This window comes from Planococcus citri, chromosome 1 (assembly GCF_950023065.1).
Source record: "Planococcus citri chromosome 1, ihPlaCitr1.1, whole genome shotgun sequence".
In the NCBI taxonomy this organism is placed as follows: domain Eukaryota; kingdom Metazoa; phylum Arthropoda; class Insecta; order Hemiptera; family Pseudococcidae; genus Planococcus; species Planococcus citri.
The window spans coordinates 24,967,775-24,986,812 of record NC_088677.1 but is presented as its reverse complement, the minus strand read 5'-3'; the positions used below and the strand labels follow the sequence as shown (position 1 = coordinate 24,986,812).

The following is a 19,038-nucleotide window of genomic DNA, read 5'->3' as shown; positions in this document are numbered from 1 at the left end:
CGAGTATTTTGAGGAGGCAAATGAGAAATTGATGAATCGACACGCGTTTACGTTTGAGCTGGACGAAAGCCAATACTTAATTAAAATTAGGTTCGAACTGTACGCCTGTCCTATTGTTCCATTTTTCTCTTTTAGTATGAGATAACGTGTTCGGTGCTTGTGAACGTGAGAATAGAAAAATACACCAAAAAATATACCTACCTATTTATTATTATTCCGTATACTCGCGTATGTTAAAAAGCTCTCAAGTTACAACTCGCGGTGGAAATTTCCTCGTCAACTAGGGAATTCGCGTTTCGGTTACAGTTTTGCTATATGTCTGCCAATAACGATGAAGAACAAGCGACAGCTTTACAAAATTTATTCGGATATTGGTACGTCTTCTTTGGTAGCAATTTTTTCAAGTATTTATCATTTTTTGTAACAATTTGCTATATAACGAGGGTGTGTAAACTTATACCTACCTCTAAGTGTCTATTTTTAAATCTATACCAGTATTTTGAAACCATTATTGTAAATTTAACACGTGATCTAACGAAGCTAATATCTTTCTGGAGTGTATTAAAATATTGTGCGTACGTGTATTAATCAATTTGTGTATTATTTTGTAGACGAATCACAAAATGTACCTATTTAATTCTTCGTGTAAATAAATCAATAATATTGGACTAATTTTGCTTATTACTTCGCTTGAATGTAAATCCAAAGCAAACGTGATTACGAAATATCAACGTGTGGTAACATAATACTTTCGAGAAGCGCGGTCTCGTAATTAAAATTTTTTATAACCGATGCGAAATTTTTTGGCATGATGCTTGTGGAATTTTCTTACGTCGTTCATGATCATGAATCACCATGCATTATGCGATATTGCGCGTAGGTCAATTTTACTACATAAGATAACGACTCAAGATAGTCTTTCAACTTTCAATGATGCATATTTACCACATGAATGAATTTGTAAACGCCTACACCCCCCCCCCCTCTTTCATTCCTTCGAGGTTAATTTCAAAGAACAAGAGGAAGGCGGGACTGGAAATAAATTTCAAGGGAATACTTCCCAACTGAAAGTGGAGGAAGACAAGAACACCCATAAAAACTTATAAAGGCTGTTTGTTTTCGTTTTTTTTCTTTTGAGGGGAGAAATGCAAAAAAATTATGATTTTTCCAACTGAGTATTTTTAAAATTTTTCTTTGAAAGATGAAAATATGACTTACAAGAAATGAAACGTCTGATTGTAATTACGAAATATCAATTTTGCGAAAAAGTATCATTTTTTTGCCCAAAAAATTATGAAAAATTCGTGCTTTCCTCCAAAAATAGTCAATTTTGCTTTTTCCTTAAAATTGTAAAAATGCTTGGTTGTTTGCAAAAAATTCTAAAAAGTTTTATTTTTTCAAAAAAATTGCCTAAAAGTCTTTCCTATTGCTGAAAATTCTAGCTTTTTCGCAGCTGAAAAGCCTCGAAAAAATTGCTCATTTTTACAAAAATTATCTAATTTTTGCTTAAAAATTTTTTTTCGTCAAAATTATCTAAGTAAAAGCTCAGCTTTTAGGTAAGTATTGGACAGAAATAAATTGTCTTGCTGCCAAAAAATTCTCAAAAAGTCTCTATTTTTCGTCAAAAAGTTTTGAAATAGTTAGGTAAAGGTTATAGAGAGAACTGATGATGAAATATTTCAAACAATTATTCAAATAGGTAGGTAAACGAAATCAAATTAAAAGGTCACATCTGCATTTAATTCAAAATTGCAATGTCAGAAATAATTGCTTTGGTCGAAGGCGCATAGCTCGAGACTGATCTAACTTTGAGTAAATCTGTCTCTGAAGTTTTCCATGGAGTAGGTGAATATAAGGCTCAAGATTGATAATTGGCTAAAATTTAAAAAATGTAACTTTTCGTCGTGATTAACAGAAGACTGAAGTCTACCATTTAAAAATTTGAAAAAATTAAGACCCTTTTCTAGTCTCTTTTTATTAAACTAATTTTCAAAATTGACTCTCAACATCCCCCCCAACGGACACAAGAGTCACAAATTTTGATCAAATCTCCCAATTACTTATAGTAAATCATCAAATCGAGATGTCTGCCCCTGCATGGATCGCAATTTTTAGAAAAAGCATGGCTTGAAATTCCCATAACCAAAATTTTGACTTTTCGTCAGATTAATTTCGCAATTTTTGAAAGTTTTTCAAAAATCCAAAATTCACCACTTTCGGTGATTTCTGCTCGTTTAAAAAAATAAGCGCACATATTCAGGTATTTATTAGGTAAAATTATGCAAATTTTTCCCATAACTAATATCAACTCCCACAAACCAAATTTCCTCATTTTCACTCGTTCTGAAGCCTCCAGTTTTCAGAAAAAGACACAAAAATCAACTTGAACAGCTAAAAATCAAGTCGCGGCCTATTTTCCACTCACCCCCAAACCACCTGTTCTCTCAGCTATTTGTAAAATGCAGCCAGTGAATACAAATTTTTCAAAAAGTTCATTTATAGGTATGAAGAAGAAATTGTTTGCTAAGCATTTGCCATAAATTTTTTGCTGCAGTGTTACCAAGTGATAAATTTTTAATAATTATTGAGCTTTATGAACGAAGCGATAATGTGATGTATTTCTTATTTGCTAAGCATTTGCCATAAAGTTTTTTGCTACAGTGTTACCAAGAGATGAATTTTTAATAATTATTGAGCTTTTTTGAGCTTTAAATTGCTCCAGAAGCTTTCCTAATTGACATTTTGAACTTTTTAGATTTTTCCTGATGACCTGTTACAAAAATCTTTCCACATCTCAAATTTGAGCTTTCTAACTTTCATAGTTTCCATAATCATTTTTATCACCCAGTAATAAGTAACACCCGACAATATGTATATATACATAGATAACATAATTTTAATCATAAACGCAAAAAAAAATTAATAAAAATTGCCAAAAAGCGATGAAGTTTTAATTGAAATTGGCCAAAGTTGCGTAAAAAAAGAAAAAAACTATCAAAATATTATAAACAAAAATTACCTAAAAAAATATAAAGAAATTTCTGAGAAATTAGGCAAAGAATTGCACAAAAACTTGTCAGAAAATGTTGAAACAATATAAAAACAGAAAAAAATTATCAACAATTTAGTAATACATATTATCAAAAAATCATGAAATTTTGAAAAACTTGGACGAAAATTGCACGAAAAAATGCTAATAACATTACAAAAACACAAAAAATATACAAATCGATAAAAAATATCAAAAAAAAAAAAAAAAAAAAAACCAGGTACAAACACAAAAAAAAGCTTCTAAAAGTCAATAAAAATTACCAAATAAAGATGAAAATTTCAAAAAAATTAAGCAAGAATATCAAGAAGTGCAAGAAACATACAAAAAAGCATTAAAATACTAAATTTTGGCAAAAGTTTAATAAAGAAGTATCGAAGTGTTGAAAACATGTTAAAATCACATAAGAACACACAAAAAGAACATCAAAATCACTAAATGATGAAGAAATTTCAAAGCAATTTCTCAAAAATTGCATGAAAAAGAATCAAAAATACATTATAAGAGCATGAGAAAATGTCAAGACGAATTTAAAAAACTATTAAAAATATAATATCAAATTCAATGGAATATTGCAAAAGTTGCATAAAAAACCCTTAAAATTATGTTTGAAAAACCAAAAAAAAAAAAAAAGAAAAAGAAAAAACATAAAAAAGAAAAAAAAGTCAAGAAATGATGAAATTATAAAGAAATTTGGCAAAAATTGCATGAAAAGTTGTTAGAAACATGTAAAAATGTATACATATAGGTACGCCATTAAATAAATGAAAAACGACAAAAAAAATAAATATTGAAAACATGTTCCAAACACAAAAAAATGCCACATTCAATCTTCAAAGTATAATTTTTGAAAATCGAAATTTTGAAGGAAAAACTTTGAACTATGATTTTCTCAAAATTTTCTTTTCTTAAGCAGAAACTTCAACTGTTCATTGCTCAACCGCAAAAAGGGCTAGACTCAATATCTTTTTTTTTAAAAAAGCTGACATTTTAAGCTTTCAAATGACGCATTTCATTTAAAAAAAAAATTGTGGCACAATCTCTATGTTGGATTTTAGAAAGACTGACAATTTCGAGTAGAGAGAGAGGTATTCTGGTTCTGGAGTCTGTCTAGCATGAGCTTCTGATCCTTACACAACTACACGAGGTTTTTTTTTGGCAAAAATAATATTTTACAAAGAAACGGTTCACGAATTAAACGAATTAATTCAAAACTAAATGATTTGGCAACACTGATTTCACTAATTAGTGCGTAAGAAGTGAGTTTGTTTTGGCTGCGAATGATTTACTTACACGCTTTTTGCTTTTTTCCATGTTTTTTTCAAGCTACCGGATCATTTTAACATAATTCATTCATGCAAACTTGGAAAACTTGCCAATGTTTCAATTTGAACTGATTCGTCAACAATTTTTTTTTACTAAAATGATTGAATAATGATTGATTCATAAGCACAAGCTGTCTTTGAAACATCTCCTGATCAAAAGGCAGGATTTTTTTGTGAATCTTGTTTCCGCATGACTTTGAGCACAGAAATTTTGACATTTGCACCCCCACCCCCCCCCGGTTATCTCAAGAACACATCCGTAAAATTTGAACGTTTTTTTTTTCAGATCCCAACTTTCAGAAATACTGTTTACGACCCTCTCCCTCATGATATAAATTTCGTTTAAAAAATCGTCAAAAAATTAACTACCTATACGAAAGTTGATACAAAACAAGTGTACGAAGCGTACATACTAATCATCCTCAATAATGTAAACGTAATAAAACCTTCGAGCCAAAGCTCTCGCAAATACAATATAAAATTATCGATAATCACCGCAAATTGCTCTCTTCATCAGCTCAACGAACTCGACGCCAATTTCTCGTTAAATACGTTAACTACAATATCGCCCAGCATTAAAGGTCTCGTGGTTGTACTAAAATGATGTAAAATTAGAACATCGAATCAGTAGTATAGCCGAGTTGATTCGATGAGAAATACTACCGTCATTACAAAACTGATGATTATCGTATTTTAAAATGCATCTTTTCGTAGTCATAAACACGTCTAATTTGGCGAGTATACAAGGTAGCTCGATGGGTTAAAAATAGTTTCAAAAGCATCGATTGCATGCGAACGATTTTTTAAATGGCAAGGTAAAGGTTTAAATGGTTATTTAGTAAATTAATTGATTTTTTGATTTTGTAATAATTTAATTAGATTCGGGATTCGAGTCGAGTGATTTCTGGCTGATGATTAATGGTATCATTTTTGATGAGAGAAAAAAATCAAAGTTCAATTTTAAATTTTAGAACGTTGAATGATTTTATGAAAATATAAAAAAATGAAGAAAGCTTGAATTTTTTACCAGTACTATTTTTTATAAAATTGAAAAAAAAAATCTCAAAAAGAACCTAATTCAAAATGCACAAAATTGTCAATTTTTGAACGTTTTACTTCGCCTGTTCTTCAACTACAATCGTTCTAAAATCTGCACAGCCAGAATGGTAGCATAATCTAAACAAATGAAGGCATCGAAAGAACATTGATATTTTCTCATCTTATAAAATATAAATTAAATCGCAATTTCATCATCTAATCAGCCTAATTACACCAGTAAATGAGCAAATACTCCAATTTTCTCCTCATAAATGTCCCAAGAGCCCAAATTTAACACCTCGACGTTCATAAAAATCCACCAAAAACACTTCTGCCTCAACTCAACCACTTAATCGGTACATTATACCTCATACTTTGCCAAATTTTTCAAGCCTCGTTCGTTGCTCTCTACTTTTAACTTTCAGCCAGATCATCCGAGGTGGTAAACAAACCGCGAAAAAGTAATTTTTTCTCATTACAGCATTTGAAAAAATGTCATCAAACAAAAGAAACCGTAATGGTAACACTGAATCGGAGAGAGGATAAATTGCTCGCACGATGGTCCGCATCACAATAGCAATCAGTATGGGAAAATGAGAAAAAACTCGAGCGTATTTTTAGACGATATCTATGCACGTAAGAGAAGTTATGTTGGCACATTCAAAATTTCAAACGAACGTGTGCGTCAGTGTCCGACGACTACAACATCCGTTCACATAATCTCTCTAGACTCGAGTGTCACTTTTTTATTAGATATTTTTACCTTTGTATGCGGTCTGTGCGACTTTTTCTGATTGCACAATTGTTGTTCGACTCGTGCAGAAATAGAGGTTTCGTTCGCGAAAGTTTTCGAGCAGAAAAGGCTTTTGCAAAAGTTCGCCGCGAAATGTCGTTCAAATGTGTAAGTGTTCTTTGAGAGTTTTTAAATTCGACACAAATTAGAGTAATTTGCTACTTCATGCGCTTTCGCGAGCTCGTGAAGTATAAGTGTATGATTCGGTTCACCGAGAGATGGCTCGTATGTGAATTATTTCTTGAAAATGTTTTTACACACTCATTATATGTCGTAAAAGATGCGTACTTTTTGTTTGGACGACTGAAATTTGGAATAAGTCGAAGCGAATTGTAAGAATAGATACGTTTTGAGTTGGATACTTGCAGGTAAAAATGTAAAACTAGAAATTAGGATGACCTAATGAGAAACAGAAATCGTAAAATTCGATGTCATCGTGACAGTGAGTTTAGTTCAGGAGCCAAAAATGCCACCATTCGTCAACCATGCTGCTGCAGACAAAATAAAAATAATGAAAAATTGTAGATAAAGAAACAGAAAAATTTACCAACAAAAGTCTGCATTTGAATTGAAAACCGAGTAAAATAATTAAAGAGTGGAAGACGTACTTTTCAAGCTACAGAAACTAAAAATAAACTCTGAAACTGGGTCAAGTTTGGAATCGAATAAAATTGAGAGAATGGGAAAAAAATGTCAAATTAAAACCAGATGACAACAAAAATTCGGTTTAATGAACAATCTCATGGCACAGAAAAAAAATCCAACAAGAGAGGTACCTATCCAATCAGCGGAAACATTTTTTGAACCGGAAAAAACTAAAATCAAAAAGAGTACCTGCTCAAATATATCACCAGCCAAAGTTTCAGACGCCGGAATGCATTTTTCGATTTTTGGTAAATTTTTGAAAATCTTTGACCCAAAAATGGGAAAAAACAAAATTTTCCAAAATATACCTAGAAAACTGAAATTTGGTGTGTAGGTATGGTATCCTTAATTTTAAGCCTCTGAATCGATTGGAAGCAATTTTGAACTGTTTTGAGTACTTCTGGAGCCTCCTGCTGATTTCTGAGAATTGAAATTTCACATAATGTTATACCCAAATAAAGCTGAAGAGCAGAAATTCATTTTATATTCCAATTTTAATCGATTGCAGACGGCTTCAGTCAGCCATTCTTAAGCTCACAGCAGTATTTTGGAAATTCATGATTTTCAAAAAGTGCCATAAAATCGATCCAATTCGATTCAGTTAATTATACACAATTTTTTCAAAATCAGTGTCGATCAGTTCAGAAATGTATCTAGGTATATTTCTCCAGCGATTTCATAACATGGTATTTAACGGATTTTTTTGTTGAAAAAATCACTACTTTTTCACTACCATTTTACAACCACATTTTCAGAATGCTATCCACTTGACCACCCGCCCCCCCCCACACACAAGAAAAATTAACAAAGTCAAATTTAAAAAAAAAATTGAAATTGGAAGAAAATTAGTATACTACGTATTTTTTAATTTTTATCAAAATTATTTTGAAAAAAAAAAACAATACAAATGAGCTCATTACATACCTTACTTATAAGACAAGGTGTCTAACAAAATTTCAGAATAAAAAATCAGGACTTAGCAGGGCATTTTTTAAACACTAGAGATTTTATAAGAAAAGGGAGCAAGGAGAGGCAAAATTTTACATTAAAATTTTTCGCTTTTCCAATGTCTTCAAACATCTAAGATTTTTTCAAGCAAGCATTATGTCGAAAATATAATTCTGTGTATCATTTCAATTTTGGATTTTATTTTCATCTTCAAAATTCTTGCTCATGTAATGAAATTGGGTGAGTAAAAAACTTTTTTCAACATAATAAATTTTTTAAAAATATAAAAAAATTTGAACGACATTTGGGGGGGGGAGTTTTAAAGTAATAAAATAAGTAAAAGACAAAATAACAATTTTGTCATTCGAAAGGTGGTACTATTTTGCCTAATAATCATACAACGCGACGTATAAAAATTTTTATTTCCCCTTCAAGTCTGTAATTTCTTAATTGCGGAAAAGAGAAACAAACTGACCCCAGCAAGACGAGGGCAAAAGCTCTCGAAAATCAGTATTTCGAGAGGTATTACTTTGCTTCAAAATTTTGAAATTCAAATGATAATTTTCTTTTGAAAAATTCAAAGTTGAAAAAAAATCAAATGAGCCAGAGCGAAGCGAGGTTAAAAGTTTTCAAAAATTCTTTGGTTTGAGAAGTAAAAAAAAAAGGAGTTTCTTCGCGCAGAGAGAAGTTTATTTTTCTGATTAAAACTTTGAACATTTCTTGAATTTGAACAATAACTAAGTTGTTCAATCAGAAAAAGAGCAAATAGCCTGAGCGCAGTGAGGGCAAAAGCTCTCAAAAATGTGTAATTCAAGCTCTAAAAAATTCAACAAATGAGCTCTTTTCTACGAAATAAAGATCGAAAAAAAGGAATTAATTTGAATTTTTTCATTTTTAGTGTGCGTAGCACACTATTGGTTTCGCTTTGAGAAATTGAAATTTCAATTGCAATGAATGTTCTCTTAAGCTATCCAACCATTTTTTGTACCTATTGGACACCATTTGAGAATCATTAAGGCGGAGGGTATAGATTTATTTTCATTCAATTCGGATGGGTAATTGCTGAGTAATTGCAATTTTAGTTCATTATTTTAATGCATAAATTCCTAAAAAAGGAGAAAGGGGACTTGTAAACCACCTGCCGCTCATTGTACCCTGCTATACCCCCAGCCTTATCCTTTCATCATTTTATAAACAGCTGCGTTGCATTGTACCCTGTTACACCCCCAGTCTGCCAGCTGTGTATTTCAAGTGGGAGTGGCTTGGTGGGGTGTTTACCAAACAAATATATTATTTTAATGCCGTAACCCTCGTAGTGAAGTGGTGGCTGAGTGGATAGGGCATGTAGGTAGGAATAGGAAATTTAGGGACCCAGGTTCGAATCCCCGTGAGGTAAGTAGGTAGGTGACAGATTTTTCATAGGAAAATCGGATAGGTAAATGCTTTGGAGTTTACTACCTACGTGGTACATGATATTGGGGCAAAAATAATGCTGAAATTGAGTTATGAATTATGATATCATTTGCTAACTAAAAATTCATTTCATTAATTTTCTGCCTACCTATAGCCATAAGTATAGTAAGAATTACCTTGACATGAATAATTTTCAACTTTTTACTTATAATTTAAAAATTACTTCAAAATGAGTAATTAAACTAATTTTTGTACAATTGAAACATGAAATTTTTATCATCATGATTTAGTAAAAATTATTAAAACAAAATGATTTTTACTATTGGTACCTATAGCAAAATTTATTAAAATGATAATTTTTACTAAATGATTACAGTAAAAATTATTAAATGGGATCTGGTACTTAATTGTGCTAAATACCAGTATTTAGTTAAATTTTTTTGTAAAAATAACCCATATTTTTTTTTGTGTAATTTAGAGGCAATTCAAATTCTTAACATATTTTATAAGATTTAATTCTTAATTTAGAATAAAAAGCAAGTTCTGAAAGTTGGTTTGAAAATTTATAAATTTGAAGACAATGGAAATTCTAAAAAAAATAGTATGAAAATTTGTATTTAGAGACGCTGAGAATTCCAAAAATTGATTAAAAGTTCTGTAAGTTGCAGATAATGTGAACTTGAAAATTATATAAAATAAGTATTGTAATATTTATGAACAAGATGAGAATTCTGAAAAATTGGAGGCAATGTAAATTCCAAAAATTGAGTAAACGTTTTACAATTTGTGAACAATATGAACTTGAAAATTGAATTTGAAATTTTTTAATTTAAAGACAATACGAATTCTGAAAAATTATTCAAAATTTGACTATTTAGAGGCAGTGTGAATTCTAAAAATTGATTGCAAATTTCCTAACTCAGCAGCAATGCAAAATTCTGAAAATTTATTGAAAACTTTATGAAATTGTAGCGATGGGGAATTCGGGAAATTGATTTAAAATTTTGTAAATTTTAAAACAATGCAAACTATGAAAAACAACTAGAAATTTCTTAATTTAGAAGCAATACAAGCTTATAAATTATTCTGAAATACCTATTGTAATTTGGAAAATATGAAAACACCGAAAAACAATTATTATTTTGAAGCAGTGAGAGTTTCAAAAATTCTCATTACTGTGACATGGTTGATTCACTTATGCACTACCTAGATGTAATAACGGTTATAGCTGTAGAAAAGGCAGCTAGCTACGCACACTTTGCAGCTTTGCTTTGCTTAGCTGTCTAGTTTCACTACAGTTTTTTAAACAGAATTCACTACTTTTTCACTACTTGTTAGATAGGTACTCTGCATACTTAAAAATTTGTAAGAATTTACGGTTTTGAGCTGGCAGAAACGGATTTTGAAAAATTGAAGGGTATTTGGTCAAATGATTAACAACATATGCAACCAAATGTGTTCTGTAGGAGACAAAGTTCATTTCGACAAATTTCAAGACATTTTCTGGGAATTGTAATTTTCAAAAAATTGCTGGAGGCTCCAAAACGGCCTAAGACCATTCCCAGTTGACTCGGCATCAAAAACAGTACAATCATGAACCGAATTTTGCAATTTTTTTTATCAAAATGCACTGACAGAATGAATTTGACAAATTTTCAATAAAATCGCTGGTCAAACTTCCAAACCAGCAATAACGATTTTGGAAAAAATATTTTTAATCAGTCCAGTGGGTAACTCACAAGAATAAACTACGTTTATACCTACTAAAATTAATGAGTACGGTGTTCTTATGGCACTTTTTTAGAATTTGGAATTTCCAAAATATCGCTGGAGGCTCCAAAACGGTTTGGAATTATCTTTAATGGACTCTCAGCAGGTTGAAATTAGGGTATAAGTTGAATTTTAGCTATACAACTTCATTGGGTGCAAATTTGTGAAAATTTCAATTTTCAAAAATTTCCTGGAGGCTCCAGAACTGTTCAAAATTGTTCAAAATGGTTTCCAATCGCTTTGGTATGTCGAAAATAACGTAAATACCAAATTTCAGCTTTCTATGCTAATTTGGTGAAGTTTTGACTTTTTCCAATTTTTTTGTCCAAAATTAAAATTTTAAAAATTCGCCAAAAATCGAAAAATTCACTTTAGCCCCTGAAAATTTAGCTGATGATGTATTTTTGTAAGCTCTTTCTATTCAGCTTCGTCCAGTTTGAAACTTTTCCCGTCGGTTAAAATACTTTCTTTACAAGATGATTTCTGACCAGGAGGCCACTTTTGAATAAAGTAGAAAAATTTATGCTGAACCATGGCCACCAGGAACCATTCGGTCTATTTACCATAAATTACGTATCAATTTGCTTGAAATTTTTCTGAGTTGCAACTACAATTTTCTATTAATGCAGTAATTTATAAAAATTCCCTTACAAATTATCAAACTTACCCAGGTTAGGTGAACACGTTTGTGCATTTTTACCTTATTTTTGATCAAGTAGATAAGTTATACAGGTGCTCGGTCCATCCAGACTGTTTTCCACATTTTCTTCCGAATGATAACATTCATAATGCCCAGAAAATCGCAGATGGTGCCTTGTTTCTTCTGATAGGATGTTAGCCCTAGTAAAGAACTGATTTCAATTGGTGCTAGACATTCAAATAACCGCCTAATCACCGAAATGAAATCAGTACTCAATTAGGTGCTTGATTCATTTTCATTTTTCGACTCACATCTGATTTTTTAAAAATTCACCAAAAATCCAAAAAAGCATTTTGGCTGATGATGTATTTTTGCAGACGCTTTCGACAGAGCTTTATCCGAATAAAAATTTGTCTGCCAGGTGGGATACCCCAACCTTCGTTGTAAGTCACTATAACATCTACTTAATGAATGTGGACATTGTGGACAGAAATAAATTTAATTTCACAAGAGTTCAAACTCGACAAAAAATCACTTCTGTGACTCCATTTTTCATGTCACAAAAATTCTCTCTTCTCTACGTTAAAAATAAACAAGCTTTCTAATTTGACTAAAGTCAACCAATCCTTTCACTTCTCACACTAAACACTCGCAATTTTTCATTTTTCAAGAAATAATCCCATCAGAGCCATCTCATCGGCGATATTCGCTACCATCGAAAAAAACCACTAAAACTAATTCATTGCCTTTAGAAAATCTCGCATCGTCGACACCAAACCTAATCCGGTTCTCGATCAAATGTTATTGACACGACCACTATGTTCGGTTTTTTCCGCCGTCAAAGTAAGAAAAACAACGACCCCGGAAAATCGACCAGCAAAAAATCCAAATCGAAAAGTTCACTAAATGAAATCCAATGCATACCGGTCGACAAATACGAAATTGATTTTTCTAGAATCATTCAACCTGCAGTTAAAGAGCCAGAAAAGACACCAAGAAGCGGGAAAAACATCAGTCGAAATTTCATCGGAAGCAGCAGTAGTAGTATGGGTAATTCGGAATCGAGAAAACCAACATCCCAAAGTAGCGTAGCCGGAAGCACGTCGAGCTGGGACGATCGGCAAACTACCACATACGAGAAGCATAAAGAGGAAACGACAGATTTATCCAGATGGTCGAGTCATACACATAATAATACTACTAGCGACGATAATAATATAAACAACAGAAAGCACGAGGTTGATTTACAAGTATTAGGACAAAATGGTGGTACAACGCCAGAAATTACAACTAAAAACCATCCCGATTCTAACGAGTCGAATAAAACTAATTCGAAGCTTGTAAACCGGCAGGAAATAGTACAATCGGTGGAACAAGACGTCGAGAAGAAATTACACAGTGATACTTGGCAAAACGTAAACATCGTCGCACCTAAAGAAAACAACATCATCAAGTCGATGGATTCGGAATTGTTCAAATATGCTGATTTACAAACAGTAAATAACAAATCGTTAGCATCGAATGATGATTTTCAATGCAAAAACACAACTAATATCAATTGTGATACGTACTCGGTTGAGAAAACATCACCTAACGATGAAAACGTAAACAAAAATTCGCAATCTGGAAGCTTACCAAATTGGCCAAATTCGATGTCACACGGTTTAACGACCAATGAAGCAGAATCGCCGGCGACGAAATTGTCTCAAGATAAATACCCGAGACAAAGGCATAATTCGAATGAAACTTCGCAAGATGATACGAATTATCACGAGGATGGTTTTGATACAGCTCCAAGTTCTCCGACTAACCAAGCTGCTCGAATAAATCAAGAATTAAAAATTACTGTTTCACCTCGCGAACGCTTTTTTTCATCGATTAAACCAGATCCGGAAAACACCAACGAACAAAAACAAACATCTTCATCGTGTCTTCAAAACGATGCAGAAACTCCAGCTACCGATAACAATATACAAAAGACTGATGATGAACCGATTAATCAATCCTGCAATGGTGATATTTGCACGTCAAAAATTGACTCGAACGATGACGAATACTTCGAAGCAGCTGAACAAACTGATATCGAACAAAGACCTCTTGCCGAACGTGTGAGTCATTCAAAGGAAGCTATTGACTGGAACATTAAACAAGAAATTCAACAATTACCTCAACACGTGGAAGATTTCTTCAACAGGAAGAAATCTCGAAGGCAGATTCCTGATATAACGATCACCGAAAGCTCGGATAGTGAAAATGAGAGTGAAAGTGGTGAAGAAATGGAAAGCTACCCTTGCTACGAGCGAACGTATCCGTCGATTTTGTACGATATCACCGAAGTTGACGAATCATTTTCAGATGCCAGCGATATGGATTTGAACGATTTGAATTCCTATTCTGAAACTCATGACAAGTAAGATGTGCTACATACAATTAATATCTTCAGACTCAGATTGATTGCTGTACATAAAAGCTACTTTATCTTAGATTCATCACCATCATTTGATTTTGATGCATGGTTTAGAAATGAACAATTTCATGTATAATTACATTAATTACCTGAGCACCTTTCTAACGTCTCTAACGATAAGATCAAGATGACCGAAGAAACATTCGCGATCACCTTTAATTATTTACACTTCGTAAAATCACGATACCGAACTTCAAAGACCAATTTTTCAAACACCATTGTTGTGTTTTTTCAAAATAAAAATAAAATTTCAAATCAAAAACTGATAAAAAAGAAGCGGTGAAAATTTTTTTTGAAGTTTGAGGAAATCAGTGTTACCTCAAAAGAAATGTCAAAATGTAATACTTATCACAAAAATGAAAAAATTATTTTTAAAAATAATAAAAATTCAAAAATTATCCAGCCAACATCCAGCTACCTATCTACCTACTTTAATTAATGCAATATTTCGATTTTTTTCACTTAGGAGGAACTTCGTACAGCAAGAATCAAAATTCCAAGACCAAATAAAAACATTGAAATGCGATGTAGAAACAAAAGATACAGAAAATATGCAACTAAGAGGCAAAATCAACGATCTGCAGCGTGAAATCATGAACAAAACGTGGGATATGGATCGTAAGTATGCGTTAAAATTTCGACTCGATTCTTAAAATTAATAATTTAATTGCCAAGCTGATGTAAAATGTTCGCATTCAATCATCTAAACATCGCGGCTTATTTAACTACCTCGACGTAAAATATTCGTCATTAGAGAATATTTCTCACAGCAAGTTCATAAATTTGTTACGCTCTGTCCTAAAACGCACAAATTTATTGAGATTTAAATAAATGTCGCTGAGATAATTATAACACTTATTATATTATCATCTGGCGCTTTCGTTTTTCAACCATAAAAACCGAGAGCCGAGGAGTCGGCCTTCGCGATTCTATTTTAGAAAATGATTACGTCTGTATAATCCACTTAACATGAAATGTACGTCAAAACAGTGCTACTTCTCTGATCAATGTATCAGTATATACGATATTCTGTTTGTAATTTATTCGTCGTCGAGCTTTTCAATCAATCGTACACGGATTTATATAGTATTTTATAAATGAATAATAAATAATATCGTTAACGTTGTTTCGCAGGACTTCACGCTGAACTGGCGTCATTTCAAACAGAAGCTGATTGCGTTAGAAAAAAATTACTCAAAGTTGAAGAAGATTTAAATAAATACAAAGCGAAGAATACCGAGCTGAATGAAGAACTACTCAAAAAATTAGGTAATTCGAACGTCTACTAATTCGCAAAGCAGAAAGAAGTAGGTACCTATATAGCAGGACAGGTTGATGAAAAGAAAAAAAATTCATTTTCCTGTTTCAGAATATGAAAGTGATTTCAAAAAAGTTACCACATTACAACACGAAGTTGAAATTCTCAAATTAAAAATATTAGAATTACAAACCGAATTGGAAAACTTGAAAAAAGAAAAGCAAGAAATATTAAATAAGTTAATGGAATTAGAGAGCGAAAAAAATGAAAAAATTAAAACTTTACAAATGGTGGGTTGAATTCATTAGCTAATACCTACCGGTATGAGGTAGATAGATATCTACCCTTCCGTAAATTACCATATTGTTTTTATTCTTTTCATTTTAATACTAATTACTTAACAACCCCGCAGGCTTTAGACGATACTTTGAAACAAAAACAAAAAATACAGGCTCGATTCGAAGAAGAATACGAAAAACTACGAACGGTGAATAGTGACCGCGAACAACAGCTTTTAAATGATTTCGAATGGAAATTACGAGAAGTAGAATTAACATGCAAGAAGAAATTAGAAGATAAAGATAAAAGCAACGAAGATAAAATTAAACAAGTCAAAAAACAATTAGACGACGAAATAAATGAACTGAAAAAACAAATAAACGAAGTAAGTTGCACGGCATCTTTGTGTTATTCCTTCATTATAGGTACCTTACCTACCTATGCTATAAACGCAATGTCTCTTGATTATTAATTAAATACCTATACCAATTCCAGCTAGAAAAAATAAAAACATACGAAGCTGAGGTAACTCAGTTACGAGGCCTAACCCATGAACAGCAACGTTCATTAAGAATGGCCACACGAGCCACCGAACAATTACAATCCAACGAACGTACATTAAACGAAGAAATTGAACGATTACGTTCCACATTGGAAAAAGAAAGAACGCATTTGGCGACCGTTCAGGTTTTTAATTTCACCAAAAATGCTTAATATAGCTAAACAACGCCTATTTGACAAAAAAATCTCACGAATCACTCTACGAAATTAATTTTTTTTTCGTTTTTTATCGCAGGGAATCCACAGCAGAGAGATCGCAGAAAAGGATAGAAAACATTCTTTCAAATTAGAACAACAAAAGAACGAAATTAATTCCGAGGTATATTTGAAATGAAACTTTTGAAACGAAGTAATAATTTCACCTTAGTAATTAAATAAATCTCCGCGCTTAGTGGGAAGACAAAGTTCGCCGAGAAACCACAAGACTGAAATTAGAAATGGAACGAGCTCACAAAGAAGAAAAACGTAATTTAATCGAAGAAACTAAAATTAAAACTGAGAAACAATTACAAGAGAATAGCCAAATTTGGGAAAAGAAATTGCTCGATAGTAAAAAACAAGTAAGAGTGTACCTATTTTCGTACCTATTTGTAGTTAATTTTAAGCTTTTAATTTTCTATCACTGAGAAAAAAATCGTTTCAGATGGACGAATTGGAAGAAAAATTATCCAATAAGGAGGATACTTACCGAAAAGAATTACTCAGACTGCAAACTAATTCCGATCGTGATATGTTAGAATTAAGAAGAAAATTAGATAAAATGGATCTGGTCTATCAAGAACAGCTTGAAAAGAAACAAGAACAACATGAACAAGAAATTGGTATGCCTATTCGATTTACTTACCTACCTACCTATAGTACCTTACTTCAAGCTTCATATACGAGCACTATTTTATAAGAATTCGTAATACTTACCTACTTACCTTTTTTTCTTTTAGAAATGTTGCGCGAATCCTGTGAGAAAAAAATTCAACAGAATGAACAAAATTGGTCTCAACAAATATCTTCAACCAGAGCTACTTTAGAGTTGGTGAAAGAGCAATTACAACGTGAATCTGAAGATCAACTCGAAGCTTTAAGTAAAAAATATCTGTTGCAATTAGGTACCTATACGTTTATATTCACACGTACTTCATCATAATGAAGCCTACTTAATTCTACAATTTTTCAAAATCCATTTTAATTCGATCGTTTAGAGCAACAATACGAAAGACTGATAAGAGAAAAAGAAGAAACGATAGAAGGGCTCAAACAACAATACACCTCCGAAATGTACTCGCTACAAAATCAACTCAACGAGGAACTAAAGGCTGAAAAAAGCAAAGAAGACGAGGTACACTACACTATACTAATATATATGAACATAATCATAATCAACTTTCTCTTTAGACACCTTCATAAATGCCTATTTTCCGCAGCTTCAAACCATAATCAATCAACTCAAAGAAGAACTCAGTCTGAAGACTCAAGCCGAAGAAGAGGTGCAGGAAAATGTCGACTCACTCCATCGCACAATTTCAGACCTACAAGAAAAAATTTCAACGTATGATAATTTATCAAAAGAAGCGGACGCGTTATTAAAGTAAATGAAAATCTTTATTGTTGAACCGCCTCGTTTCGGCTTTATTTTCTATAAAGGCAACCGCTCTTTGCATTTTATCCAACATTTAAAAGAAAAAGACTAAAGAAGTAACTTTTGAAACCCTCCTTTTTGATGTTTATCATCGCGTTTTACTTACATTTAAGCGATTATTTCTCGCAGGAAAAGGGAAGCTGAACATAATCACGCAATTTTCGAAATGAAAGAACGCTACGAAAATGAAATCAAACTGTGGCAATCTAAATTTAGCACTGCTACGACGAATAACAAAGAAACTCCTACCGGATCTAAACACCCTGAAAAATCGTCAGTATAAAGATTATACGTTGGTTTTAATTTATAAAAATGTATTTCGGAGTGAATTAAACGTTGATTTTTTTTCACAGATCTGAGAGTGGTTCAAAATCTGAAGAATATAACGCTTCGAATATTGATAGACAGTCTAGATCTTCTCGACGTAAAAATCGAGGTAGGAATAAAGGACAGAAGAATCAACATCAACAACAACTGAATCATCAGTTTTCTTCTTCATCGCTGTGAACACTTTTAAATTAAGTTTATTTTAATGAATATTGTTAATTTATTCGAATAGATATTTTTTTACCATTGTGCATTAATTTTGTTCGTACTCATTTGTTCATGGAAAAAACCTAGGTACTTGTCTGTTAAACGATTACCTACCTATATTATGTAATCGAAGTCAAAGCTTCCTGCAAGTTTATGTCTCATGAGGAAAAATAAGCGTGGAATTTTTTGAAGGAATGAAATCATTTATTATGAATGCAAAGGTGTATCGTGATAACCATTATCGTAATTTAACGGGGAAAAATGTGCATTGTACTGTAAACCTAACCCTAGATAACATTCATTACATTGTGATAAGATCGAGAAACGAAGAAGAGAAGATTCGAATGAGTGCAAGTTAAATATTGACATCATGATACAACGATAGTTTATTATTTGGCAAATTTACAGTATAAAATTCCACGAAATGAAACAAATATTAAGGATAATCTTTCATAAAAATTCTTCTACGGTTACATCACTCCGTTTAAAATTTGAAATGCCTTTAAGTAACGAACTATTCGAGTATTTATATCGAGGATTATAATTTCGTCTTCAGGTTAAACCTCGCTTGTTATGCAATTGAATTCTCAGAACATGGAAAATTTTGAAGTCGAAAATATTCGAAGATTAGAAATTTCGTAATAACGAAGTATCTGAGGTTATTTTCGTTCGATAACAAGAGTTA

At 32.1% G+C, this 19,038-nt stretch overlaps 1 protein-coding gene across 2 annotated transcripts; it reads left to right on the top strand.

Annotated features, from left to right (window-relative positions):
- Positions 1 to 12: 12 nt before the first annotated feature.
- Positions 13 to 18,403, top strand: LOC135850006 (golgin subfamily A member 6-like protein 25). Of its 2 annotated transcripts, none has more exons than XM_065370691.1 (15): positions 13 to 374; positions 12,577 to 14,031; positions 14,555 to 14,706; positions 15,223 to 15,357; positions 15,458 to 15,636; positions 15,759 to 16,010; positions 16,121 to 16,312; positions 16,422 to 16,505; positions 16,579 to 16,746; positions 16,830 to 17,007; positions 17,125 to 17,289; positions 17,383 to 17,519; positions 17,605 to 17,768; positions 17,949 to 18,092; positions 18,173 to 18,403. In XM_065370691.1, exons 2-15 carry the CDS (start codon positions 12,668 to 12,670, stop codon positions 18,324 to 18,326), a joined length of 3,468 nt encoding a protein of 1,155 aa, XP_065226763.1. In that variant the 5' UTR covers positions 13 to 374; positions 12,577 to 12,667; the 3' UTR covers positions 18,327 to 18,403. The 2 variants fall into 2 exon arrangements, with proteins under 2 accessions (XP_065226763.1, XP_065226764.1); XM_065370692.1 differs by lacking the exon at positions 13 to 374 and adding an exon at positions 6,082 to 6,313.
- The last annotated feature ends 635 nt before the right edge of the window (positions 18,404 to 19,038 follow it).